General features: G+C 50.9%; 8 protein-coding genes across 8 annotated transcripts; 3 read left to right on the plus strand and 5 right to left on the minus strand.

The window, feature by feature from the left end:
* Positions 1–48: 48 nt before the first annotated feature.
* SCP_0307850 (Mitochondrial pyruvate carrier 3) lies at positions 49–716 on the plus strand (the record flags this gene model as incomplete). The annotated part of the gene is made up of 5 exons (XM_027756173.1): positions 49–112; positions 186–296; positions 365–438; positions 492–544; positions 608–716. 5 exons carry the CDS (start codon positions 49–51, stop codon positions 714–716), a joined length of 411 nt encoding a protein of 136 aa, XP_027611974.1.
* A 2847-nt stretch (positions 717–3563) lies between these two features.
* Positions 3564–5362, minus strand: SCP_0307860 (hypothetical protein; the record flags this gene model as incomplete). Its single annotated transcript, XM_027756174.1, has 4 exons — positions 3564–3690; positions 3748–3878; positions 3932–3964; positions 4022–5362. The coding sequence occupies 4 exons, from the start codon at positions 5360–5362 to the stop codon at positions 3564–3566; spliced, it is 1632 nt and encodes a 543-aa protein (XP_027611975.1).
* Positions 5363–6465: 1103 nt separating this feature from the next.
* On the minus strand, positions 6466–9290 carry SCP_0307870 (hypothetical protein; the record flags this gene model as incomplete). The annotated part of the gene is made up of 8 exons (XM_027756175.1): positions 6466–7270; positions 7327–7445; positions 7499–7633; positions 7691–7884; positions 7983–8731; positions 8820–8884; positions 8939–8967; positions 9023–9290. 8 exons carry the CDS (start codon positions 9288–9290, stop codon positions 6466–6468), a joined length of 2364 nt encoding a protein of 787 aa, XP_027611976.1.
* A 575-nt stretch (positions 9291–9865) lies between these two features.
* Positions 9866–13137, minus strand: SCP_0307880 (hypothetical protein; the record flags this gene model as incomplete). The annotated part of the gene is made up of 4 exons (XM_027756176.1): positions 9866–10362; positions 10419–12784; positions 12838–13027; positions 13080–13137. The coding sequence occupies 4 exons, from the start codon at positions 13135–13137 to the stop codon at positions 9866–9868; spliced, it is 3111 nt and encodes a 1036-aa protein (XP_027611977.1).
* Positions 13138–14918: 1781 nt separating this feature from the next.
* On the plus strand, positions 14919–16756 carry SCP_0307890 (Uncharacterized CDP-alcohol phosphatidyltransferase class-I family protein; the record flags this gene model as incomplete). Its single annotated transcript, XM_027756177.1, has 13 exons — positions 14919–15006; positions 15070–15119; positions 15178–15263; positions 15325–15343; positions 15401–15469; positions 15533–15654; positions 15706–15759; positions 15813–15861; positions 15919–16179; positions 16236–16366; positions 16428–16441; positions 16510–16524; positions 16575–16756. The coding sequence occupies 13 exons, from the start codon at positions 14919–14921 to the stop codon at positions 16754–16756; spliced, it is 1140 nt and encodes a 379-aa protein (XP_027611978.1).
* A 1115-nt stretch (positions 16757–17871) lies between these two features.
* SCP_0307900 (hypothetical protein) lies at positions 17872–19768 on the plus strand (the record flags this gene model as incomplete). Its single annotated transcript, XM_027756178.1, has 7 exons — positions 17872–18065; positions 18116–18675; positions 18730–19117; positions 19169–19272; positions 19332–19428; positions 19495–19540; positions 19589–19768. The coding sequence occupies 7 exons, from the start codon at positions 17872–17874 to the stop codon at positions 19766–19768; spliced, it is 1569 nt and encodes a 522-aa protein (XP_027611979.1).
* Positions 19769–21475: 1707 nt separating this feature from the next.
* On the minus strand, positions 21476–23106 carry SCP_0307910 (ATP-dependent rRNA helicase rrp3; the record flags this gene model as incomplete). The annotated part of the gene is made up of 6 exons (XM_027756179.1): positions 21476–21878; positions 21930–22070; positions 22125–22265; positions 22329–22510; positions 22565–22594; positions 22669–23106. 6 exons carry the CDS (start codon positions 23104–23106, stop codon positions 21476–21478), a joined length of 1335 nt encoding a protein of 444 aa, XP_027611980.1.
* Positions 23107–23518: 412 nt separating this feature from the next.
* SCP_0307920 (hypothetical protein) lies at positions 23519–25764 on the minus strand (the record flags this gene model as incomplete). Its single annotated transcript, XM_027756180.1, has 14 exons — positions 23519–24162; positions 24214–24236; positions 24290–24381; positions 24441–24447; positions 24501–24670; positions 24730–24745; positions 24804–24861; positions 24913–25063; positions 25121–25127; positions 25183–25222; positions 25278–25352; positions 25403–25505; positions 25554–25616; positions 25675–25764. 14 exons carry the CDS (start codon positions 25762–25764, stop codon positions 23519–23521), a joined length of 1539 nt encoding a protein of 512 aa, XP_027611981.1.
* Between the last annotated feature and the right edge of the window lie 301 nt (positions 25765–26065).

Raw genomic sequence — 26065 nt, forward strand, 5'->3', positions numbered from 1 at the left:
CTCTTCGCCCCCCCCCCTTCGACTACTACACACATTCTCTCTTCCATCATGTCCGGTGCAGCAGCCTCAGCTGGAGCATCCAAGTTTCAGGCGTTTATGAACCACCCCGCAGGTGCGCCTCGACCTTATATCTGATCTGCCATTTGACCGAAGCCACGTTTCCTTTCGGGTGTGATCTTCTGCAGGCCCGAAGACGGTCTTTTTCTGGGCACCTGTTATGAAGTGGTGTTTGGTTGCTGCCGGATTGAAGGATCTTTCGCGGCCAGCCGAAAAGCTCAGTGTATCGCAGAACCTCGGTGCGTGTTATTTGCTCGAGCACACCGCGCTCTTACACGTGGGTTTACTCTTCGTCGCGTTATTTTAGCTTTGACTGCCACTGGATTCATCTGGGTTCGATACTCGATGGTCATTACGCCCGTCAACTATAGCTTGGCTGCGGTTAGTATAGTCGTTACATATTATGTAATCCCCATTTATTGTATCTTTCGCAGGTCAACTTCTTCGTAGGCACGACAGGTCTTGGTCAGTTGGCTCGCATCTGGCAGTATGTGTCTGTATTCTTCACATGAACTCATCATTCTCACGTCAAACTTTCTCTGCACAATAGTTACGGACGAACCCACGAAGATCCAGTTGGCAAGTACTTTGGACCGGCAGGTTCTACCCCCTCTGAAAGGACGACGCAAAAAATTGGACCCGTTACTACTTCGGCATGAAAGGACTTTCATTAGATACAGCTTGCTATTCTCTCTGCGGTCAATATTATTACTTTCTGATGTGCCGCATCGCTTTATGAGCCAGCTCTCTTGCTAAGACGCATGCGCTACACTCCTCTATCTATCGAACTGCCACTTATCCTCTATGCGGAAGACTGGTCTGTGCAAAACTGGACAATCCTTCTGTGGAGAGACCGCTTCGAAGCATGTCCTTATCAAACACTGCAGATAACAGAGCGCCCAGCAGCTCTGAATCCGGTCGGAGTGTCCCAGGCCGGTCCTCGGACCCTAAAGGGATTCGTTGGGTAAGGTTCAGAGGTACTTCCACTGAATCATCCATACTGACGTGATTGCCCCTCAAGGCATACAAGGCCCTTCTGCATCGCGGTAGATGTCAATTCTCATGACTGTCGGAATCTTGGTCCGTGCACCGCATAAGGCTGACGTCTTTTCAAAAATGGCCGTACTTATTGTCCTTGAGCTGTTGCTTACCAGCTCCGAGCTTTGAAGATGATATGCAGATAGCTGAGATAAGTTCCTCTGTACGTATAGTGTTTCTGACTTACACTACGAGTAGAATAGAATCGAATGCCGCAAAATGACTTCATGGGTGGCGCGTTAGCGTCGAGCGAGATCACAGGTGAACACGTTCGCCCATGGTTAGCCACCGGCCTGATGCAGTGCTTGAATCGATGTTTACGGTGACTGTAAGTAACCCATTGATTTCCGAGGCGGGACAGTCACGGTGACACTTTCTGCAACGTTCTCATAAACTGGTCTGTACTTATTCGTTATCCAAGTCATGGTCCCACGATGAAGCCCCCCACGAGAATTTCTACCTCTCAACTCTCCGTTGACTGCTGACTAGTACTCCGCTGTAACTGAAGTCTCGACTTCAGAGATTATGAAACCCGCCTTCGTCTGACAGTCATGGAACGCCTTACTGACTAGGACCAAGTTGGATGCGAGGGAAATACCTAAATCTATCCAGGCAAAAAATAAGAAGACGCGCTCACTGATGTGCTCTGCAGGACGGACAGTTCGTTGTTTCTGACCTACAGTAAGTATTTACTGCTGTCGATAGTTAGAACGCACATCTGGAGTCGACTGTTAGAACGTACATCTGACACTGGATGCAATTTCTAATAACTTGGGAAGACTATGCAAAAGTTATTTGAAAGATAGAGTGAATAAATTTAGTGTAAGTTGCACCGCTTAGGAGAGACTTATCTGAAAGTTATCCTAGAAATGGAAAACTTATTATGAAGTTATTTCTACTTCAGGATAGGTTTCAAATAACTTTCAGATAAGTCCCTTGTGAGCCATGCCACTTACACTAAACTTATTCACTCTATCTTTCAAATAACATTTGCATACTCTCGCCAACTTATTGGAAATTGCATGCAGTGTGAAGTCGACTCAACATGCCCAAGTCAGCAGTTGTAATGAACTACCCACGGTGGTGCGTATTCCCCGTGACATTAATCACTATCCTTCTGGTTCACAGGCTGACACTTACTACGTTCGACATGGTAGAAGTGGGTGGATATTGCGAAATTGAAGCGTACATTCATCCCAGCTCTGCAATCCTCATTGTCTACATGAATACAGATGTCCTATTTATGTTGATGCTTCTAAGGCACCCAATGGCCCGGGTATCGTCAGTCGGGGCTCATCGACTGTCAGAGGGTATCCAAGGTTTCCACCCTTGCTCAAACCACCGTCACCCTTCCCGTCACACGTGGGCCGACACAACCAGCACCGAGACCGCCGCCCGTTAGGCCTCCTCTAGCTCTCAGTGCGCCGTGGGTACCAAGCCCTTCCGGTCCTAAGGCTACCACCTCCCAATCCGGCACCAGTGGTGATACGCATACCAGGGCTTACCCCCACGCCCGTTCCTCCCACTGCCCAAGCCCCGCTACAGCTCTCCTGCGGCCGAAGCCGAAACCTCTTCCCCCTGTTCTCGTCCTTGTTGTCCCAGGCCCTACTCCTGCGCCTGTCGTTACTACGCCCCTAGAAGACAGGCACAAATCGCAGCAGAGGATGCTGCCAATAAGCTGGTCTCGACGGAGGTGAAAATCATGCTACTGTGTAATCGCGATGTGCCCAGGCAAGACCGCCGAAGATGAACTCGAATACGGTCGCTAGTCTCTCGAAGAATGCGGCAAAGAGGCCTCCGATCACAGAACCTACGATTGGGTCCGTGCATGTCAGCGAAATCTGCCGATGAAAGACTGAAGTGAATGGCGTGCCATGGTGGTGAGTGTGGTATTTTACTTTTCAATGGTATGCACAATAGTAGGCAATTCGTGAAAGTCGTGGGCGAACAGCCTGTATCATGGTCAGCTTTTATGTGTTCGTGATTCACTGTATTCTACGTTCATCCGATGGACCGTCAGAATGGACGTCAGAGACTCATCCAACTTTGGATGGCGCTCTCACTGTTGCCAATGAGATCGAGTAGTTTTGAACGTGTCAGAGTGGGAGTCAGACTCCACTCGCAACTTCTCCATGCGTGGAGGCTACACGTTTTCTCAGCATTTGGTTACTCAATTACTGTACTGCTTGCGCATGCGGCATGGAGGCAACAGATTACAGCAGAACTTATCGCCTGCATTACCTCAGGTGATATTGCGCACGGCAAATACATTCGACAAACCAAGAGTCCCACTTACAACGACCATGCTACAAAATACTAATGTCAAAGGAGACGGTATAGGATGTGTCTACTGAAAAGCGGCTGGTATGTAAAATGTCCCTATTTACACTAGGTTGTGTCACGAAGGAAACTAACCGCAGTCCGCGACAGGCACCGAGCAGAGATACAGATACAGTGTACAGCACGTATTACGGTAGTCGGCCTGCAACGCGATCCTCGATGATCTTGACAACAGTTGGAGCGTAAACGGGTATCTGCGTGCCTTGGAACCCTTCAGGGTAACTTGGAAGGGGGGTGTCGGGATAGGTTCGGTACCTGAAGAGCAGTGACAATTTGTTTTAGTTGTTAAAACAGAGTTGACAGCGCACGTACGTGTCGTTCCAGACGGCGAAGTGCTTCATGCCCATGGCGCGCGTTGTCCACTCATAGTCGTGGGCAAAGCCCTCGGGGTAGAAGATCTCGATGACAGTCGAGATCGGCGTGACGGGCATCATGATGAGATGCTGCGAAAATGAAATCAGTATAGCAAAGTGTCAGTAATGGGCGTCTGTCTTACAGTAAGACCATTTCCGTGCACGCCGAGGAGGATCTATGAAATGGTACAACTTGAGGAATGAGGAGGCTTGGACTAGAGGCGAGCACTTGCCGTGGAACGTGCGACGGCTTCTAGCTGGTCTTCCTTGCTCAGCCTTTCGGCTTGGACAACACTGAGCTCCCAACCGTGCGAAGCACACGTCTCCTTCAACGCTTTTACAAGTGCCTCGTGGTGACTCTCTATCAGGTGTCTACGCGTGCCCTGCCTGCTGATATACGTCACCACCACGTCCTGTCCAACCTGCTTGCTGTTAGGACCAGTGAGATCTCCGCCTGCGTCGTGGTCATGCTGTTTCGCCTGCACATGTGCAAGAGCTGTCTCCTCCACGCGCACACCAGTGTCCACCACCCATGCATCGATTCCTGCGAACCGCAGAATTGCGCGTCGGACGGGCTCCCACCACCACTTTGTGAGGTTCCCAACCTGTCGCATGTGCTCGTACGCCTCCGACGCTGTCCGCTGTGTTTGCAGTCCGCAGATATCACCCCGGAATGCGGCGGACCGGTCCGCGAAAAGCACCGTGTCGAAGTGCCACGCGCGGGCATGCGTGCCCCAAGCCGAAGTAGCCCGTATCCGATCTTCCCAGTCCTCTTGTACTTCGACTGTGAGGGAGGGGAAAGCAGCGCGGAGGAAATAGGCATTGAATCCTGGGGCATCTCGCCAGCCATCGGCGCCAGCGTTCGCAAAGATCATACGGTGTACGGGAGGCGCCGTTGTCAGATGTGAGGCAGAAGGCTCAACTACGGCGTTCCAGGCGCCAGACCAAAACGCCCATGCTCCAAATAAGAGCTCGGCGCAAAAGTGATAGTAGTGATCGAGGAATTGCTGGGGATCGTTGTACAGGAATGTGTTCCCCTCCACGGACCAGACTCGGTTGCGCTCCCAGCGATCTGAGTCACCGCCCCAGCGCGAGCGAGCTTCAGCGGGTGTCAGAAAATCCATGTTTTCTGCGGTAGGAATGCGTGCGGCAATGTTTTCGGGAGTGTTCTCGGCTGGCAAGCCGGTCGAGGTCATCAAGCGGATGTCAGGGAACGCAGAAGAGGGCTGCGAAGATACAATGTAGAGCGTCCCATTAGACATGTATAGATTGTGGAAAAGGGTCCAGCCAGGGGCGTGCGATGAGATGGTGGTTTCGGGAAAGTCGTATGCGACATCCACTTGCGGAGTCCCGAACAGACCTATTCTCCCCCTCCGCTCGTGGTCATCGTCAGGGAGGCGAGCAGAGTCATCGGCACTGGAGACAATGTGTGAACTGACCTCCGTGCTGACGATTACAGAGCCAGGGAAATGGTCAGAGAAAGAACCGAAGAAAACGGATGTAATGTGCATAGAGGTCGCGCCGAGGAGGATCAAGACCACATCTCGCAGAGATCGTGTCCGCGGTACACCCATATCGTCACGCGAGACACAAAAGCGAACTGGAAACGCGTTTGTGAAAAGGGGGACAACATGCACTTATCGCCTCCGCAACTTATAACAGGATCTTGCTGTGCCTGAACGTGAGCCTCGATGATTTTCGGAGATCAAAAAGTAGTATCGGAAGGTTAATTACCAGGTCACCTGAGATCGCGGAGATGAAATACCAGTCTCCGACCCGTCCGGAACGCAAACTTCTCAAGTGGCGGCCACTGCTCGCCGCTGGCATCTCTGACAGATCCCGCAGGCGGCCATTCTCATCTGCACCCCCCATATGTTCGCTTCGGCTTCTAGTTTTGTTGTCAGTGGATCCTTGTACCTCTTTAGCATTGGGCATCGTAGATGGCCCATCATATATAGGATCTCGAAACCGGCATGACGTTGCGTGCTCATAAATTATCACTCGTCCTCGCAAAGATGGCAAGCCTCCAGCGGTTGAGCTAAGTGCGTACGTACATGTCTATGGCAGTTTGATCGGGTTCGCAGCTAACTGTCAGGTTACTGATTCCGTTCCGACTGAAAACGTCGATCAACAGCATGACCTGCGGGGAAAGTCGTCTTTCCATCTCCTTCCAGCGAACCCTTCAGAAAAATCGCAAGTTTACTTTTTGCTGAGCAGATATAGGTGATGACGACACCTTTCATTGTCTTTCATTGCTCGTCTTGGGCATCTTCCAACTGGGGACACCGATATGTGATTAGCGCGAGCGGAAGAATCCGACACACGACACTAAACTTCGCAAGCCTGTGCTCTATGTTACCACCCTTACCGCTCGAGTGAATCGAGTACGCGGTCCGCGTCCAAGAAATCATGTTCCGCATAGCTCTTCCGTTGATTGTACCGGCGCCAATGAAAAGGGAAAGTCACGACAGCCACTTTGAAACTGCACGAGCACGTTGAACTCTGCTGCGCCAACCAAATGTCACATTCCAAGGCTAGCGGACGAGAGAAGTCGAAGACATGTACAAATGCAGCTGGGGATTTTCAAATATTCGTCATCGCCGTAATTGAGACCCGCTCACATGGAGACGATGACAGGTCGCACAATGTGCATGCTCTGTAGAAGGAGACGATCATCTCACGTCTCGGGAAAGAACCCCAGCAGATGCACCGTCTCAGCCTCATCTTGCCCTGTGTCCCCTCCGACCGTCTCCGCCTGCCAGCTATTGATGCGAATGTTCATGAGCTCGTACATGAGTAGAGTGGGCTCCTGCTCGCCCTTCCGCAAGAACCTCCGGATATGACGCTCCCACTTCTTCATCAGGAGGAACTTCGCATCCCCCGAGATGAGAGACGTGGTCCCGGGTCCGAACGGCGGCAGCCGCTCCTGATATGCTAGGATCGCTACCTGGCCCATCCAATAGAATGGGAGGCCTTGGAAGACGAATGGTGAGTCCTCGACTTCGCTATTCTTTGGGGTATCGGGCGAGTGTAGCCAGCTCTGCAGCCAGTGGTGTAACATCAACTGAGTGGCGAAGACCTTCTGGTCGCTAGTGGGGGGAACGTGTGAACCATGTGACGTACAATCGGCTACGCCAGCCTCTTGCAGCGGTTCAAGAAAATCTTCGAATAATTTTCGCAATATCGAGTGAATAAGGATCCAGTGGGCGAACGGATTCAGCATTGGGGGTGGAGAGAGCGTTGGGCTACTGTCGGCTAACTTCATGAAAGCAGCTTGGAGGGAGAAACCGCAGAGCCGATCCGTGGTAGACCCGTACAAAGACGGCTTCCGGAGAATCGACAACCACTCATCTGCCGTGCGTGCTGTCCACAATGCATCTTCGCATGGCAGCCCTAGGTCAAACTCCAAGGACGGGAATGTGGGGTGCAGGCTGTAGTAGAGGCAGTGGACGCAATCGTGTACATAGCAAAGGAGGAGCGCTCTAAGTCGCAATTATTTATCAGTCTGAGAAAGTCCGTGCATACAGCAAGCACCTACCGCTTCGCAGTTTCATGCATCACCCACTCCCGCCAAGGGACGTCAATAGACGTCAGATGGCCCATATCTGGAGGTACCCACCGTGCACACCTGTGCACAAAACCACTCATACGAATCAGCTATGAAATATGGATAAGCTGACAACTGACTCCAATCTTTGGGAAAAACTGACCATGATCAGCATTCCGTGATAGACAGTGGAATAGACCCGCTGTTCTGATAGCTGATGGAATAGACCGATTGTCTGCAAGAAAGCTACGGCCAGAGCCAGATGCGTTTGATACTCCGAATCGGTTGGATCTTTCGTCTGAAAGAAGACACAGTTGCAGACCCATTAACTAATAATTGTAAACATGTCACTCACAAACTCAGACACAAGCTCATCTCTAACGGAAGAAAGAGTGGCATCGACGAAATTAATAGCAACCCGCGTTCGCACATACAGTGCACCACACGCGCGCATAGCAGCCAGTAGAATAGGAGGTTTGTCCTCGACGTGAAAAGTCGCAGCATGTACAATAGGCATTTTTTTGAGAAAGGCTGTGAAAAAAAGACTCACTGCATTTTACAACAGCAGTGATCGGACCACAGTAAAGTAACAAAGTCACGGCCTGTTAGATAACCTACAATACTAAGATAGGGAACGAAATACGTACGGTAGTGTTGAAGTTCCGTGGATGAAGGTCCATCACACGCACCCACGGTGGTGTCAGATACCGGAACACCAGAAGGTTCTCGAGGACAAAGCGGATCCTGCATAGACAGCGATTTCAAAGATGAATCGAAGTCCTCCGGCTCAGCAGAAAGCAGGCTGGGACCAGATCCATGATCAAAAAAGTGGGGCCATCGGCAAGCCTCCTTCGCGTCCACGACATCTGCAACAAAATCGACGTGTGCAGGGGATTGTTGCTGGTTAGGAGTGAAGATGCCACCAAGTAACCCGTCGAAAATTTCATTAGAGAGCAAATTGCTCATATGGCTCTGGGTTCCACTTGGTATCCCGTCGATCTTAGAAAACGTCGAACTCTTATCAATTGAGAAGTTGACAATATTAGAGGGTGGTTCTGCTGTATGTATTCTGAGTTCTGGCCAGTCCTGCGCCATTGGAGAAGGTGTCGAAAAATCGGTCCGCAGGCTCCCATGGTCTGACTGACAGCGCGGTGTAGGTAGGCCCGAACAAGAATTCGACGACGAAGGTTCGGAGGCAGATGTTGCAGGAGATCCCTCCTTTGCAGGAACGGCTTCGTGTTGTCGCGGAGGATAATCTGTTCTCCGCGTTCCAGCTACATATATGCATTCGCGACTTCGTGACTTGCATTTGGAACAGGGCTGCTGCAGATCACATTTGACCTTCGATTCCGCACAGGCTTGACAGGACCTCCGTCGTGAGCGGATCGTTGTCTCTCTAAGACATAAATTGATTTTGCACAAATTTGTTCGCGGAAGACAGGCTCGTTAGATCAAAATTAGTGTATATGAAGAGATTAACGCACGGATCGCCGCAGGTGCGCTTATGCCTCGTGAGGAGGTCACTCCGAGTGAATTGAGAATGACAAGTCTGGTGATCAAGACATTATTAGAAGAGAGAAGGCACACAGGGACGAATTCATACATCGCATTGGTATAGCCGTTCATCGGAGTCTACGTAAAACAGTGGATCGAACCATGCATAAAGACACAGTACTAAATCACTCACGAGTCCGCAAATGACGGTTCAGATGAGTCGTGCGTGTAAACTTGGCAGGACACATTGGACAGAGTTTTGACTGGGGCATCGAAGGTATGTTGCCTTTGTGTAGACGCATCTTTGAAGAATGAGCACTTCCCTTGCGGGCCTCCGGCTCTTGGAGTAGCGACATATGGCATTCGCTCCGCTGAGTATCTAGGTTTGAGGACGAACCAGCCAGACGGCTCAGGCTGTGATCCTCCGTAGTCGGCGTTGTGGTATCGTTGCTATATGACATGTAAGCAGCTGGACAAAGTATACTGGACCGTAGATAAACCGCGGTCCAACGTTGATGTATGCGAAGTTCAGAACTGCCCTGAGCTGCCGCTTTCAAGTTTACCCCGATTGACTCTGCCGCCGGAATCGTGACGGATATCGGGCGCCTACGTGTATGTGACATGTGCACATGGCGGCAGTACTTGCTACTAGTAGCATAACCTCGACCCAACGTTAACTGAGCCAAGCCCTCGAGCTCGTCTTTCTCTTCCCGCCGACGGAGATGCAGGACACCTAAACCATTCACGATACGCGTGTTCCAAGAACTTGAAGGCCGCACGAATGTTACAACAAGTACATTGCACAAGATACTGCGTACAATAATAACATCGTACAACAACCGTACCGGTGAAGAATGCATATCCCGTAGCTAAACAGAAAACGATGGAACCAAGATGGATAATATACAATGCCAACAACTCATCGTACATCTTCAAGACTGACAGCAAGAGCGAGATGCAATAATGATGAGCGATAACAGTGGACGCGAGAGAAAGTGGTGATAAACATGACCGAGAGGCATCCTATCGAGGGGTCTTATGACTTTGACTTTAAGTTTTGCACAAAAGTCCTGATGCCCCCGAAACGATGTTTGTGGCCCGTCTGTGTACGCGAGTAACTGCTCGTCGCGTTCTGCCAGTCCTGCGACGAGAAGCCCATTTTTACAAGCTTGTTCGCGCGCGCAACCTGGCGTTCCTGGGTACTCATGCTAGGCATGAAATCGTGCTCAGGAGCAGTCGAGACTCGAGACAGTGGAATGGTTTCCACAGGATAGGACGTGGTGGGGTGAACACTTTCGTAGCCTGGATCAGGGGTACGTGACCGAACCATCCTTGGACGTGATCTGGCACGCGATTCTGACTTCGCATGCAGATGCATTGTCTTCGGTGGCGTAATGGACGCCGTACGATCACCGGAAAGTAGACTGCTTTCCGATGGACTTGTCGTGAGAGTGATCTGAGGGGAAGTGGACTGACGATGTGCGGAAGTAGAAGTGCCATTGATGGGAGAAGAAAACAATATCTCCGACGATGCTGTGAACGAGAAACTGTCAACACCTCTTGATGGTCCATCAAAGAATCAAACTTACGGGTCCCACCACTGGTGTGAGGCCTCTTCACTCTCCTGGACCTAACCGAGCGACTGCGGTCAGATCTCTCCTCCAAGCTATATTTTCGATCCAATCCTTTTGAAGTAGAACTGCTGGAAGCTCCATCAAGATGATTTCCTTGCATTGTCTCGAAACCGCGATCCAGACTAAGGGAGGTAGACGGGATAGTCGAAGGCGTCCTCAGCTTCTCCTGCTCTTCCTTCTTGAACTTCCTCTCGATTGCCAGAGTCTCACCATATGCAGCCAGCTTTGCACTCAGTGGCGACCGCCCGGACCCTACGATACCTCCTAGTGATTGCAGGTCACTGACAAGGTCATCCATCTCCAAAATGCTCTTCTGGGCACGTTGCACCAGCGCTTCCGCTTGTGCGTGCGATGATATCGAGCGAATATCGATATCCAGTGGTGCCCGTGGACCTCGGGAGGTAAACGGCGTCTCCACATCTTCAGTTAGTGGCTCTGCGACTTCATCGCCATCCTTATCCAATACATCGGTGGGTACGTTTATAGACGCGATGGTCTCTGATGCGATGGAAGGGGGTGACAATATCCGCGGTCCTGGAAGTGGAGATATGGACAAGGAGGGTGTCGTCACGTAACCACTTGAGCTAGTAGGTGGGTTAACACTTCCAGAAGTGCTCGTGCTGCTCACAGAATCGCCGCGCAGCCTCTGCTCAGTTCCATGTATTCCCGAAGCGTCCGGATGAGGGGTTGGATCTGAATCAACAGGAGGCGGAGAATTGATGCTGAAAGGGCACTCAAAGCCGGACTTAGGCATGTCGGGAGAGGGTAGAGGCGACAGCGAATCCAAAGAAAGGACCAATGGCTCCTGCAGGCGCAGCTCGGTCAAGCGAGGATTGCGATCCAAACCCTTAGAGCGTATAGGTTCGCCATACTGTTCCTCGTCTTCTTTCTCCATGTCTTCGCCACGCACATCCTCAGGCTCAGCAGTAAGGAAAGGTGCAAGGGTATAGCCGCCCCTGTCAAGATTGCTGGACACGCCGTCGCTTAGAACCGAGCCAATGCTATCACTTCTTCTTATTCCTCCAGCAGGACTGCGGCTGGCATGCCGACGACGACTGTTCCCCCGAGAATGATTAGAAGCTGTGGTAGAGCTGGAATCAAACCTGAGGGCACGCAATGATGGCTGGCTGTTGGGACTCGCACGATAGCTGTCCGCCTGAGACTGGCCAGAGGATGACGAGCGATGGTGCGGTAGTAAAATCCCAGGACGAACTGGAGGACCTCTCGGAAATGACGGGAGACTCGTTCCTATATCCCCGCTATCGTTAATACCCGCGCCCGAGCTTGATCGCGACCTCATATGGTCATTCGACAGCGCATGGTGGAGCGCCACGGCGCGCCCGAGTCGCGCTGGATCGTTTGACTGGCTCTCGCTACACAACCGATTTCGGAACTTGCCTACTGGACCAACATCAGCGGAAGGTTTGTCTGGAGATGCAGACACTCGGCTGTGGGAAGATGACCTTGCAGTGAACTCTCTACGTTGATCGGGTGCAGGAGATGCAGACTGCGAGGTCATAGCCGAATTAGAAGAGCTGTATCCCGAAAAACTCTCCGGTGTTCCGGGGCTGTCACTGATGCTCTTCTTGAAAATACTGAGTAGTGAGATCTTGCCCTTCAGTTTGTGCGAGGAGCTAGGAGATTGTTCGGCATCCGTTCCTGCTGATTTGGGTCGCCCAGTGCTGGTGCCTCCACTTGTGCGAAATGGATGCGTGAGAGAACTCTGAGAATGAGTGTGCAAGCTCTGGGGACCGTGCAGCGAGTCGAACACATGGGGAAGGGACGGACGACGAGGAGGGTATCCTTCTTGTGCGCCAGACTTCGGCTGATTAATAAGTGTATCAGCCTTTGGCAATGGCGATTCGCCGGGCTCTGAGCCCTCCTGTGCAGGAGAAACCGAGGGAGCTTGGGACAACGACGGCCTCAAGATGGTCAGCGCATTGTCGATGGAACGCTTTACGCGCAACCGCGCTGACATGCCGCACGTCTGGCAATCGCTAGCAGCGCAAAAATGATGACGATCCTCGGGCTCCTCGTTGCCCACACTGTTGACCTCCCTCTCCCTCAAATCCCTGTCCTTGTCCTGCGACCACTGCTTGAGCAGGTCTCCACAAGTGACCCACCCATTCTGACGGGCAACCATTTCAGGGGTAACACCATGCTTGTCCGGACGATCTGGGTGTGCGCCATGGAGGAGCAAGGTGAGGACGATGTTGGTGTGTCCGTTCGCGCACGCGAAGTGCAAGGGCGTTGAACCGGAGCCACCGACAATAGGAGCAGATGCGTCACCGTTCCTGTCACTAGAGAACCGTCGGGGTAACCTGCGAGAGCGTTGTAAACACATTATTCATAACGTCTTGCTTCTGTCGCTTACCTCGGTGCGTTCACATCAGCCCCTTTCTCGATGAGCAACCTGACCACGATATCGTTGCCACCAGAACATGCTGCATGCAGAGGAAGGACGCCGTCGAGAACAGAATTAATGGGCTGTCCGTGGTCGAGAGCATACTTCACCAAGCCAACGTTACCGGTCGCTGCTGCAGAGTGCAGTCCAAGATGGGGGACTACTGAACAGTTAACGTACAAGATAGCAGAGAAGGAGGGATGTGTACGCACACTCTGTCACCACGTTATACTTTGCTTCCGCCCTTTGAGTCCTCGATACCCCAGGCATGATTGTTCAGAGAACAGAGCGGGGCTACAGGTAGGTGTAAAGGATGAGATAAATATACCGGCAGGTGGAAGCTCCGGCTGAAGGGGGCACAGAAGCGTCAAAGCGGAGGAGACGCGGTCGGAAATAGATACACCGGGTCGATATTTCGGCGTAAGTGACCCTGAGGCAGAGCGGACCAGGACTAGAAGAGCAAAAGCTCGCAGATACAAAGCCCACCAAGTGGCCTGAGCTTGGGTACGCCCGATGGCGGACGGGTGGTCGCCACAGCGAAGGACAAAAGGACTGTCACTGTCAGGGAGACTCAGAGAGGTGTGCTTGAAATGGGCGGCTGTCGGGTGACGTAAGCTTCCGTGCTCACAGAGGCTCGGGCGGGCGCTTCCTCTCCTCACCGCTGACCACGAGTCGGCTTTGACTTGATCCTGATGCAAGCTGCTCTTTTTATTCTCTCGGCATTCCCAGTCCTTTTGACATTTCTGGATCCGCTCATCCGGTGTCGACCCCTACGATCTGCCATGTCGTTTGGTTGAAATGCTCGAGATATCTGTCTGGCGTGCTTTGGGAGCTCACAGACATTCATTCTACCCAAGTATGTACTAGCTCACCATATGTATGACAGTCATCAGCCGCTCCGAGCGTTTCTACTGCCCTCGCGGGTGATTGACCCAAAGCGATGCGATACCGGTGTCAGCTTTTAATGCCTTTCATCGCCTCGTACCCACGATGCTGCAGTAGAATCATGGAAAGATCGTGAATTCCTCTGATTCGGGAGGTGCTTACTCGATTTCGCCGTGCTATTGACGTTAGATGCTCGATTCTGCCGTGCGTTCCAAACTGAAGGGGTTCAGCGGGTCCATCCGCTGCAGTCGGTTATTCATGCGCGTTTAACGCATCCCAGTTGTGGATAGATATAGATATCACATGTGGCAACGAGATGAGTCTGGGTGACAATAGCATCGCAGACAGTCTCTCCGACAAACTGCGCTTTACTAGAGTACTCGTCCGGGTCGTCCCCGCCCATTTCCCTCATAAATCTCGACGTATATGGGAAAATCGGTTCATGACATGCGATGAGCTATTTCCATCCGATGTGGAACCTATTGGACCAGAGTTTCCTTTATGTTTCAAGTACATGTACATAGTTGCTTGACGTATACCTTAAAATATTTCCTGCCACCAATGCTGTCATGGTGGGCTGATATTCGAGTGTTCAGTGCCTGAACCTCTCGGATCAGTATGGTCATTTAATACTAGAACCCTTCAGTGGATTCCGCACAGACGTTTTGCGGTAAACCACCCGCAGTCGTGGTGCTTCTCGAAAAATGAGTGCTGAGCGAGGGCCTGAAATTAGCAACATTGTCGAATGAGAAGTTGTGATGTCAGCCCGGGCTTCCAAATTCGACTTACTCCGGCGTGGGGTGTGACGTGTGACGAAAAGTTTCAGTCAGGCGCCGCGGCGAGAGTGTGGCACACGGACGTTGCGGCGCCGCAGGTGCGGGAAAATAAGGCTGGACGCTAAGAAGGCGCCACCGTCGGGCGGCTGTGACAATGTGACACGGACCAAATTCCATCGCGATGACGGGCGTGTTATGCGTGACCGCTGGAGTGGTCGAAATATGTCGTCACGGTCACTACCTCCGAGTGGCCAGTACTTGACAAACTACCAACACACTGCTCGAGCTCGCGCTTTCTTTCACCCTACGTCTACCGTCAGGAGTGACTGGGTTGTTACTGGCCTGTTGTAATCACAGGCGGGGTTATTTCTCGGCATCCTCTCGGACGACATGAACCACGTTCATATGCATGTGTTTCTACGTCCATCAATCTGCAGACGAACCTGTGGACGTTTGTTAGCTCTTAATTTCACTCGGCGTGAGTAAGACTCCGGGGAGAATCGTCCTTTCGAGATGTTTTCTCCAGCCTGATCTCAAGTAGGTACTGTGCATCCGTTAACGCGGACGTTTGCGGCCTTCGCATTTGACATCGTATGTTTCGTTGCACGCCATAGTGAGGATATGCCAGTGACCATCTCCTTGGATGCAGGATGGCGTTCTCCTCCGCGGCTCTCAGACCATAGATGCGGCAAAGCGTGCCCTTTCAATCCTCGAAGGCAATAATCCCACAGGCATGTGCGTCGCGCGTCTGTCAGTAGCTTCTACGCGTGTGGTTCATTGACAGATTTAATGCAAGGAAGATACCGTACATCTTGGTCAGATACTTCTCATCCTGACCTCCACATGGATCAGCTCATGCATATTTCCATCAGGTTACCAATGGTGGTGGCGCTAGCGAGGAAGCTCGTTGTCAGAAGCTATCGAAGCAGCTTGGTTACCAGGTAGGTCTGTCTCCTGACAGTTCAGTGCATTCAGTGCATCTTGTCGATGCCAGTGCCTTTTAGATTCTCCCGAGCCAATTTGTCCAGTCACATACCGTTCTGAAATCCGTTGTTGACCTCTACGCCGACCATCCTGTATTAGTCCTAGGCGGAAAAGACGACGACATCCGCCGCGTAGCGGAAGGGTGAGTATACTAGTCGAGGTTGCGCATTGACTCCGATCATTTTATTTTCAGGTACGGCTTCAAGGAGGTATACACCACACTCGACGTGCATGCATGGAATCCCGCGTAAGTGTCGCCGAATACCAGACGAATTCCATGCCAACTTTGGCTTATCACAGTATCTGGCCTTACCATGAATTGACGCAGTCGGAGCGAAAATCCGTGAAAGTACGTCCTTAATCACCTGTACTGAAAGAACTATAATTATTGACGGCCGCTTTCTAGGACGTAGACTTTACTCAAACGCCCATATCCGCTATCTTCGTTTTCCACGACCCCCGTAACTGGGCGCTTGACATACAAATTATTTGCGATATCATTCTCTCCGGTGGCATTCCGGGGGGCCCTCCTAAAGTCACGCTTGATCTGGAGCACCCTCCGGTCAAGCTGGTCTTTTGTAACCCGGATTTACTCTGGAAGGCAGGTTACAGTCAGCCACGGCTTGGCGAGGGCGCATTCCGGGTGGCATTCCAGGCCGTGTTCAAGGTGAGCAGACTCATGAGTATGGTGACTACGTCGGGCTAATTGGCTCCATTGTATAGGCGCTGACAGGCTCGGAATATCCATATGTGCAATATGGTAAGCCAACGAAGGCGACATATGAATATGCGACGCGATTGTTGCAGCGGCACTACAAAGCACTACATGGCAGGCATATAGATCCGCAGCATGTGTCAGTACCTTGAACGTTCACCCATTGCAGAGACCTTGCTGACAAGTGTGAACTGGCATAGATATATGGTGGGAGGTGAGTAAACATTTGTGCTCACTTCACCCGTACGGCTGTACGGCTGATACAATGCAATCTTTCCGCAGATAATCCTGATTCAGGTACTTGCAGTTTCTCTCGCTCTATATTATGTACTTCACTCCCTTCACAGACATCGCTGGAGCGAATGCTGCTGGATGGTCCTCCATTTTGGTGCATACAGGGGTGTACGACCCTCATCGGGGACCGCCAAGTCATCCCCCTACGCACGAAGTCGACGATGTTGAGGAAGCTGTTAAGTGGGCGATTGAACGTGAATTGCATAGAGGAACATGTTCGGGCACTAGTCAATGATGTGATGGATGCACCGGGAGACTTACTTACTTCACTCTTGGATATCACTGTACGACTTTCTGAGCAGAGCTGTGTATGATAGTGTCCATCTGGACTGCCACTGAGTATCCGTGGCTCAGAACACAACAAACCTGCGGATTGTACAGTTGCGGACAATCAAACGCGGTAACTATTTTAGTCCAATTATGTAGAGTCCGGACAGTGCCGGAAGCTTTCGGAAACTGCACAAATGTGATGCTTATGACTCAGAGACTCAATTTGCACGAGCCGATTTCACTAATTCTTATTATTTCCTGTTTTGGACCCAAAATTTTGGCCAACCCCATAATTAATTACGAAAAAATATGCAATCGACTCCTTTCAATGAGTAGGGCATAATGCCACAAACAGATGAAAAATATACATCCAAAAATATGGCTATAGAAAATGCACAAAGTATACCTAGAATATGGAATTTGTCATTTAAAGTTACTGTCTTAGATAGCATTCTGACCATTGCCAATCTAGCTATGATGAGCGGGTTCGTGCCAGAGGCAGTTTCAGCTGAAATCTGCGCGAACATGTGAGAACACCTCAAACGTGTGGCGTGAGAACAAATGCGTAAGTAGCAGTAGGATCCCTTACGGAAGCTGGTTGGGTGAATTTTGGGTGGATTCGCAACATTTGAATGAATCAGAGGTTGCGGGTGACTAGCAGGTGGCCAATAGTACTCACTACGACCGCAAAGTGGCCTATAAGTGTCGAAAAAATCGCCCAAAAATTTGGCCATCCAAAAACCTCGTGGGAAAAACTATCTGAGTGCATTTTTGGGGGTTTTAAACCTCCCTGAGTCTGAATCTGAAGTCCATTTGTCTCAGAAAAATCTAGTTCAGGCGCTATCAAATTTACCGTGTTTGATTGTCCGCAACTGTAGACACCAGAGGGAGATCCAATGCACGATCGATCAGATGGCCTCATTTGATATTGAAGATCTTCAAGATTCCTACTTTTGCTCTTGCACGCCTCACGCACGTACGCCTTTCTGTGTCTATCCATTGCGTCCTCTTCATGACCGGTCCAAAAAGCACTTCGTGAACAGTACAGTGTCAGCCTCTGGAACGAAACTCTCGGGTGGAATGGAGGGACAAAGCATAAAAGAAGTACAAGTTGTGCCAACCGTCTTGGACGCTCCTCCAGTTTCATCCCCAAGTGACGGCGAGACCCTTACAAGTCCTGAGAATTTGACGGTTGATGCCGAAAATATAGGACATTCAACGAGAAGACTGGATAGAAAGGCGCTTGCCTTGTTGCTTGTGCAACACCTATCGAAGTGTGTCATCTCCTTACAGTCTTACAGCCAACTTACGCATGATCCCCCAGCTCGTGGGGGCTTCGTACAGCAGAATTTGCGATATACCTCTTCCTCATCACACTTTTCCCTGATTCATTGCTTCCTGCCTCGATATACGGGTTTCTCACTACGGGAACTGCAATCCTCTTGTCAGGCTGGGCTGGCCATCAGGTCGATATACGCCATAACCTCAGACTTGTGCGGGTATGCACTTTGACTCTCAAGGTCATGGCATGCAGTGCCTATGCCGCTGCACTTGTCTTGATGTATCACAGCCGCAACCTCCAGCATCCCTGGTCTTCATCCCTTGCTCGAGGCATGTTCTCTATCATCATAATATGTGGTTGCATCCACAATCTAGCTGGCGTTGCTATCTCTGTCGCAATCGAAAGGGATTGGGTGACAGTCATTGCGGACGGGTCTTCCGAGCATCTGACTACCATTAACACTTATATGCGGCGAATCGACTTGCTATGCAAACTTCTTGCCCCGCTATTCGTCTCTCTTCTTACTACGGCTGCTTCATATCCTTTTGCTGCCTATTTCCTCTGTGGTATCGAGGCGCTATGCATGGTGTTTGAATTGATATGTTGGCACATTTACCTTCCAGTCTGAACCACGATATGCTTACCACAGTCACTAGGGATAACAATTGTCTATCGTCGTTTTCCTCAGCTCCAGGCTGCACAGGCTGCCAAAGAAGCTTCAGGAGTACATGCAGCTCAATCGAGCGCAGCGTCCAGCAGTCTGAAGACTCAAGTAATGACTTATATCAGAGATAGCGTGTCTGATTGGAAGGTGTTCACACATCATCCAATATTCATGTCTTCCGTCGCGATTTCTTGCCTTTATTTCACTGTGCTCAGTTTCGACGGTACCATGCTGAGCTATCTCAAGGCTGAGACATATAGTGACCCATTCGTGGCTGGCATGCGTGCGCTCAACGTCGCCGCCGGTTTGGCAGGCACATTAGCCATGCCATTGCTAGAACGGAAACTGGGCCTAGTGCGAGCCGGCAACTGGAGTATATGGTACGAAATGGAAGCCATGTCTTTTCGATTTTTTTTTGATATTACAAGCAGGTCAGAAGCGATTTGTTTAGTTCCCGTTCTCATCTCGTTCTACGTTGGAGCTCCACCGCCAGGTCATCGCGCTCCAGCATGGAATGCTGCACTGCTATTTGGAGGTTGGTGCTGCGATCCTTATTGCATTGACGTACAATAGGTCTCACACATTCCTGAATAGGCATGATGCTTTCTCGTATAGGCCTTTGGGCATTTGATCTGTGCCAGCTCAAAGAACTACAAATCGCACTGGCTACCCATCCTCGGCGCAATGCAATGTTCGTCTTCTTCTTCCATGCCAGACACACGAGCCTGATGTCTGCGACGATTATTTCACCCTTCAGAACTGCTCTCCAGTACTCTCTACAAAACATCGCAGACATGCTCAAGGTATAGAGAATTCGCCTCTTCCCCAACAGCTCGCTCATTCTACTCCAGTATCTCCTCACCATGATACTATCTCGGCCTTCGCAGTTCAAGATCGCCGCCTTGACGTCTTTCGTGAGCGTGGTAGTTGGAGCATCTACTTATCTGGCATATGTGCGGAAAGAGCGCGGACATATCCTCCATCACGACTTTGCCGACATCATCCCCTTATTGAAACGCACAACGGGTTGACAAACCACGCACTGTATGTAAATTTCACCTTGGTCAGCCACCGTCAACAGTACTGACATGATGTGCCCAAGTAGCGTATTTCAAGGCGCTATAGCTAAGTAGTTACGGCGACAGATTAGAAATATGATTCCGCGATCCGTAAGACCTGTATTCCAAATTCGTAAGACTGTTTCCCTGTACATAACACAAACTCTGTATCTCCAATGCATAAAACGACGTAGTTCTGTAGAAGCACGGCGTCGATGTACAGACGCGGTGCACGTGATGTAATACTCCGAACACGCGTCGCATTCATGAGTCTGCATCTCACATCTTGCTCCACATCCACCACCTTCTATTTCTCACTCGCTGCTGCAAGTATGCCCAGGACCAGCGGATCTTAGGAAGAGTCCACCAAGGCCAAGGCTCCGAAGACTCCCTCTTCCGGCGGCGCCGCTCGCAAGCGCACCCACGCATCAGCAGAAGACCCAGAAACAGTGAACCTCGCGTGAACAGCAAATGCTGCTACTAATAAAAAGTGGATTTTATGTGTCATCCGGTCGCGACTTGACTCCTGGGGTGGTGAAGTCATTCTTTGATCATCTCCAGCACGTGAAGGCTCTCGATGCCCAGAGGAAACAAGCAAACTCCGCCGCAGGTGCGTACGTTGGGACTGGCATTCCGGTACTCGCTCACTTCCGTCGTGGATAGAAGACACCTTCAACACCAACATGCCGTTCCCTGCAGGTGAGTATGTGCGCTCGACTCGCTTACTCGGAGGGAGTAGACGACGTGCTCGGTGAAACGGCCCTTCTTGGTTCGTCGTAGTAATCTAGCACATATGCACTGATTTCATGTTTCCGTTGCAGAAGGGTCACGCAGTCGGGCTCATAATGGGTTCTCGGAAGCCACTGTTCCGCGTGAGTACTTCCTCCACGTCGATTTTACCATGCATTTATCAATTATTATCAGCGGTCTCTATGCGCAGTGATTTGGCGTTCTCCGGTTCAAGCCAGGACTGGCCGATGTCAATGCCAGTGAAGTATCCACGAGCATGGAAGAGTTGGTAGCATGCTGATTCTGTTCCTCACAGGCCCTTCCCATCTAGCGGTATATTTTCCTCGCCAAATGATATGGAGTTCGGAGCCTCGGACCTGGGATTGAAAGAAGGGAAGGGTGTTGTTGGTACTGGAGAACTGGAAAGTCGGATGGAGTAATTATCGGAAAGTCGAGAGCACGAGAGGTCGCGACCGCGACCCTAGGTGGATGGCGGCTATCCGGGGCGCAGAGCGCAGCCGCGGTCAGTGAGTCGGACGTACGACGTCGGTACGGCATTGCTAGCGCTATTGAGGTCATCGACAACGTTAATGTAAAATACATGACGCGCTCAAGTGGCGGAGAGCTAGCTACAGCGTCTCGTATTCTCCGCTATTTTTTGAATGTCGGCCGCCTAAGTGAGCTACGAAGTTCCGATGGCCAATCATCCCCGAGTATGATAGGAGTTGTGGGTGTCACTTTGCGAGAAACAGCGAGCCTTTCACGAGAAGCGTTTGATGGCAGTGAGCAGCACACGGCCGCGCAAAGTCGCTTCGCGAGAGACAGCGAGGCCCACTCCGCGCAGAGATTGCTCCGCGAAATACATTGACGGCGCTCCCGTGCCAATTCCGCCGTTAACCTGTGGATAGACGATGCCAGCGCAACGCATCATCCTCTCCAGCGAAAAGGAACTCATGACCGACGCTTCTTTTTAAAGGAAGACGTAGACATCCCTGCCTCTACCATGTCCTCCCGGTCTTTGTCGTCTGCTTTGTCCCCTGTCTGTCGTCGTTTCCGACTTGTTCCCTTGGTTTTTGCTTCGTCCCGAAGCTGATTAGCCACATGTCGCCCCGCCTCCTCGACCCGCTCTCTGAGTAGAGCTATTTCCTGCTCGTCTGTCGCGTATAACTCAAGCTTTCGACCTATAGCTGCCTCCAGCCGCAGCATTATCTCCACATCGTACTGCGACACCATCAATATCGATTTCCCGGCTCGTCCAGCACGTGCGGTCCGTCCGACGCGGTGGATGTAGTCTTTGGAGTGAGTGGGCGAATCGAAGTTGATGACGACATCGACAGAGGGAACGTCCAGACCACTACAAAGATAATTCAATACAAATGATTTCATTTATAAGAAACTGACGAACCGACTCGCCAGGTCTGTGGCAACCAAGATGTTACATGAGCCACTCTTGAATTTATGGAATGCGCCTGATCTTTCACTCTGGGACAGTTCACCATGAAGTGGAATCGCGCGAAACCCAAGTGAACGTAGAATGAGAGTGATTCTGAGAATGTGTGCCGTGAAGTCATGCTCTAGTCAAACGGGTAATGTTACTCACCTTTGAGTATTCTGGATCGTTCGCACAAAGATGATGATCGAATTCTGAGCTAGAGAGTTGACCAGATACACAAGCATAACCTCCTTTTGAACTAAAGGGTATAGAATATAATACTGCAGAAGTGTAGACACAGTCGTATACCTAAGTCATAAAAAAGAAAAATTCAGCGCTACTCTTTACTCAAACCAGAAGTGACAATCTTACTTGTGCGAGGACACTTCGACGCGTACGGGGTTTGTGAGACTTGCGCGTTGCAGCTTGGATACATTAGCTGTCATTGTTGCAGAGAAAAGGTAGGTGGTCCGCTCGCGGGGAATGACCTTCAAAATTCCATCTATCGAAGATTGGAAGTCTGGATTCAAAAGACGGTCGGCTTCGTCAAGGACCTGAGAAGACAGCGAATAAGCATAATGCTACCAAGTTAACGTGTTAAGGCGCACGAGATGTTTCACCGTCCGAAGGTTAAACCCCTTAGTCCCTTGAGATGATCATGCAACCTTCCTGGTGTAGCAACGATGATGTGCGGCTTCTTGGCCAAACGCACCGCCTGCTGCATACGGTCCTCCCCACCCACAATGACGACAGATTGTACTCCCATGGACACTCCCAGTGCTTCGAATTGGGCAGAAATCTGGTAGGCGAGTTCCCTTGTCGGCGAAAGAATGCAGGCAAAAAGTCTCTGAGGATTATCCCATAGACGTTGCAGTATGGGGAGGGCGAAAGCTACAGTCTTTCCTGACCCTGTTGGAGCTAATCCAATAATGTCTCGTCCAGCCAGAGCTGGTCCAATGCAGTCAGCCTGTATCTGCGTGGGAGTGGTGTATTCCAGCTTAGCAAGGGCTGTAAGAAGGGGATCGCATATTCCGAGCTCTGGAAAAGATTTTGCTTCCATCGAGAATGGACAGGCGGACTTGGCAGACTGAAGCGGGTACGGAGATGTCGGAGCACCAGCAGGCAAGACCCAGAAGGCGTTCCGCGACATGGACTCTCCTCATGGGTCTCCCGGACTTTTTGCACATTCCATCCAATTATATTTCACGAATCCTCTTCGGAGCTCGACAACTCCCCCTCACCTGGAGGCTGTTGTCCTCTCACATGTTGAAACCCAGCGAAGATTCGAGTCCTTTTGGCGTCGTGTAAACCAAGTGTAAACGTCGAGTATTCACTTCATTTCATTTCATTCCTGACATACGTACTCATGCACGCGGTGTAAGTGTATGATGCTAGCGATTCTGCAGAGGAACGACATCTTCCACTGGAACCCGGTTAACGAGCCTATGTGTTCTGCAAATTTCGTACTAGCATTCTATGGTAGGCATCGTGTAGACCCATACATTGGAACCGTAAAGGAAAGAACGTGTACAAGAACGGAAGGACTCGGTATCACAAGCACACTATCTCCACGAGCGACTAGGTGGCAATCTCGCACTCATCGGAAAGGTCGCATTGCGGGCGGGACTACGAGGGTTCAACCCCATGGGCGCGCTCCGTGGACTGTGAACGGCTATGGTTGGTAAGTTATCTTGGTGGTAGTAAGGATCCACCGCAGGCCCGCTGCCTCTACCCAAACCGGCCGACTGGTAGTATGGATCGTAGTCCAAACCAGGGGGAGACCTGAGATCGCCATGGATCTCACGTGCATCTTCGTCGTAGTGTCCCACGTCATAGTGTTCTGCTTCGAAGTGAGTAGGAGCGAGGTGTACGCGGTCCTGGACTTCCGGATGCTCGGGACCGACGTGGACGCGGTCGCCATTGTCGGAATGCACCTGGATTGTGATCTCAGACCCGTACGAGTCTCGATCGTACCCTGGTGTCTTGGCGTTGAGGTCGACGCTATACAATCCTCCGGTGTTGGGGCCTTGGTCGTTGGCTTTCTCAATGTCGATACTTGACGGGACATTGACGAATCGCACGTTCGGACCTGGGTCCGGCTTCTTAGGGATGAATTTGGAGAGCCACCGGGAGAACGACTTCGGAATGACACTCCCCTCTGGCAGGACGCGACGCGTCGCCAAGAATAGAATGACATTGACCATGCCTTCGTGACATGAGTACGAGCACAATCTGCAAGGGTGCAACAAATACTCACCAGACATCAGGAAAACGGCATCGCTGCAACATGTCTCGGTCAAGATTGTCCAACTCTGATGAAACATGAAAGTCACCTGAAGAAAGATACCCCATCTGCTACATCATGGCCACTCCATTCCACAAAGCGGCATGTAGCTATCGGGAAGACCAGTAGAGTGAATGCGACCTATAATAGTCGCTTCAGACAATGGTCGAATGTGAGTATGTTAAAGCGTCGAAACATACTGGATACCTACGACGATGCGTAAGCAATGCGGGATCGGAGTAGTCTTCACATACACTCACCACAACATCTGTCTCGCGATAGTGACACATTGAGCATCCACTTCCTTCTTGGTGTACTGATCCCGATGGAGGCGTACGCGCATGCGCCAACCTTGCATGGTGATGTTGCCCCGCATACTGAAAAAGACAAGACCATACAGGATGAAGCTCCCGAAGGCCGAGATGAACAACTATTGCAATGCATCAACGCATGGTCTCACGCCTGTGATCGTGTTCTCTTTTCACTCACAAACATGTAGTCCAACCTGAATTCAGACAAAACATGAACATACATGAGGAATAGCGGTGTGCTGCTTGGCTTACGGAACACGCTCCCATGGATAGTCATCGGATATCCAGCACCACAATCCGGAAATGCCATCTGCGTCATACCGTCAACGTAGACAATAAGGGTCATTCACGGCCAACGCACAGAAAGGGCCACGAGCTTTGGTCTCCAAGGCGGGACCAAGGATGAGGATGAATAGAATGAGTGACCACCCGCCTATGAGGAACCCAAGGAGAAAGCGCTTGCCCAGATTCCAGCGCATGAAAACGACCAAGAATGTGTGTAATGCGATAACCTGCACTGGAATATCAGTTGCGTCTGACTGAGGGGAGCCACTGAATCGAGGACTGACAAATGACCTAAACGATCTTGTCGGTCAACCAAAGTATTCTGCAAGAAGGTCACAGAGCTCACCAGACTGAAGTGCCCAAGTCTGCGAGTTGCTTTATCACACCTGAATGTTATCCGCATCTTTAGTTAATGACACTTTGGGGGAAACAAAGACCCACCCTGAGCAACACAAAATGAACCGTAAGTGACACCCATTTCATTATGCCACCTCGCGTTCATCAGAGAGCCAAAAGCTGCATGGATGTAAAACACCCAACATAGCACGCTAACGAAGTGAACATACCTTGTATGACATCGCTGATTAGGAGGGACGAGAAGTATGCCGCAACATGACTTCGTACGAACAAATGCGGGTTCACCGACTTCCGTGTATTGAACGCAGACACCTACTCTCACATGAGCACTTTCGCACGTCCAGACGGCGAACGACTCACCGCCAGAGCAGTCAGAAGCCCAGACGCCGCCGTCAACGAGAACGTCGATACCACGACCAGCGCCTGGATCCAACTAAGTAAGGGTGTGCATACGGACCTCACTGCGCATTGTGAAACGCACCAGCACACCATTCGAGTCTCCCACAGTATACACGACCTTGCCAACATACTTCTCGCCACTTGATAGAGATAACAGAACTTGCTTGCTCATTCCGACAACGAATGAACGCCTCGGAATTGAGATCAGATATTAGAACAGAGACCAGCTCAGGCTGAGTAGTGTAGCTTTATAAAAAAGGGACTAGCCCTGAGGAGAAGAAAACAAAAAGCGCAAAGGTGGTGAATGAAGAAGAGGTCACAGACCACTTGCTTCTAACGCCGATGAGAGCTTTTCAGCCCCCCTACGAGGCATCCACGACGGCGGCTGTGCCAGTGATGCGGCGCACGGCGGTTTCAGCTCCATCAGCCACAGCATGTTACGATGTCGCCATCACGAACTACCTCGCCTTTTA

Source organism: Sparassis crispa (genome assembly GCF_003851025.1).
Source record: "Sparassis crispa DNA, contig_000002F, whole genome shotgun sequence".
Classification (NCBI taxonomy): domain Eukaryota; kingdom Fungi; phylum Basidiomycota; class Agaricomycetes; order Polyporales; family Sparassidaceae; genus Sparassis; species Sparassis crispa.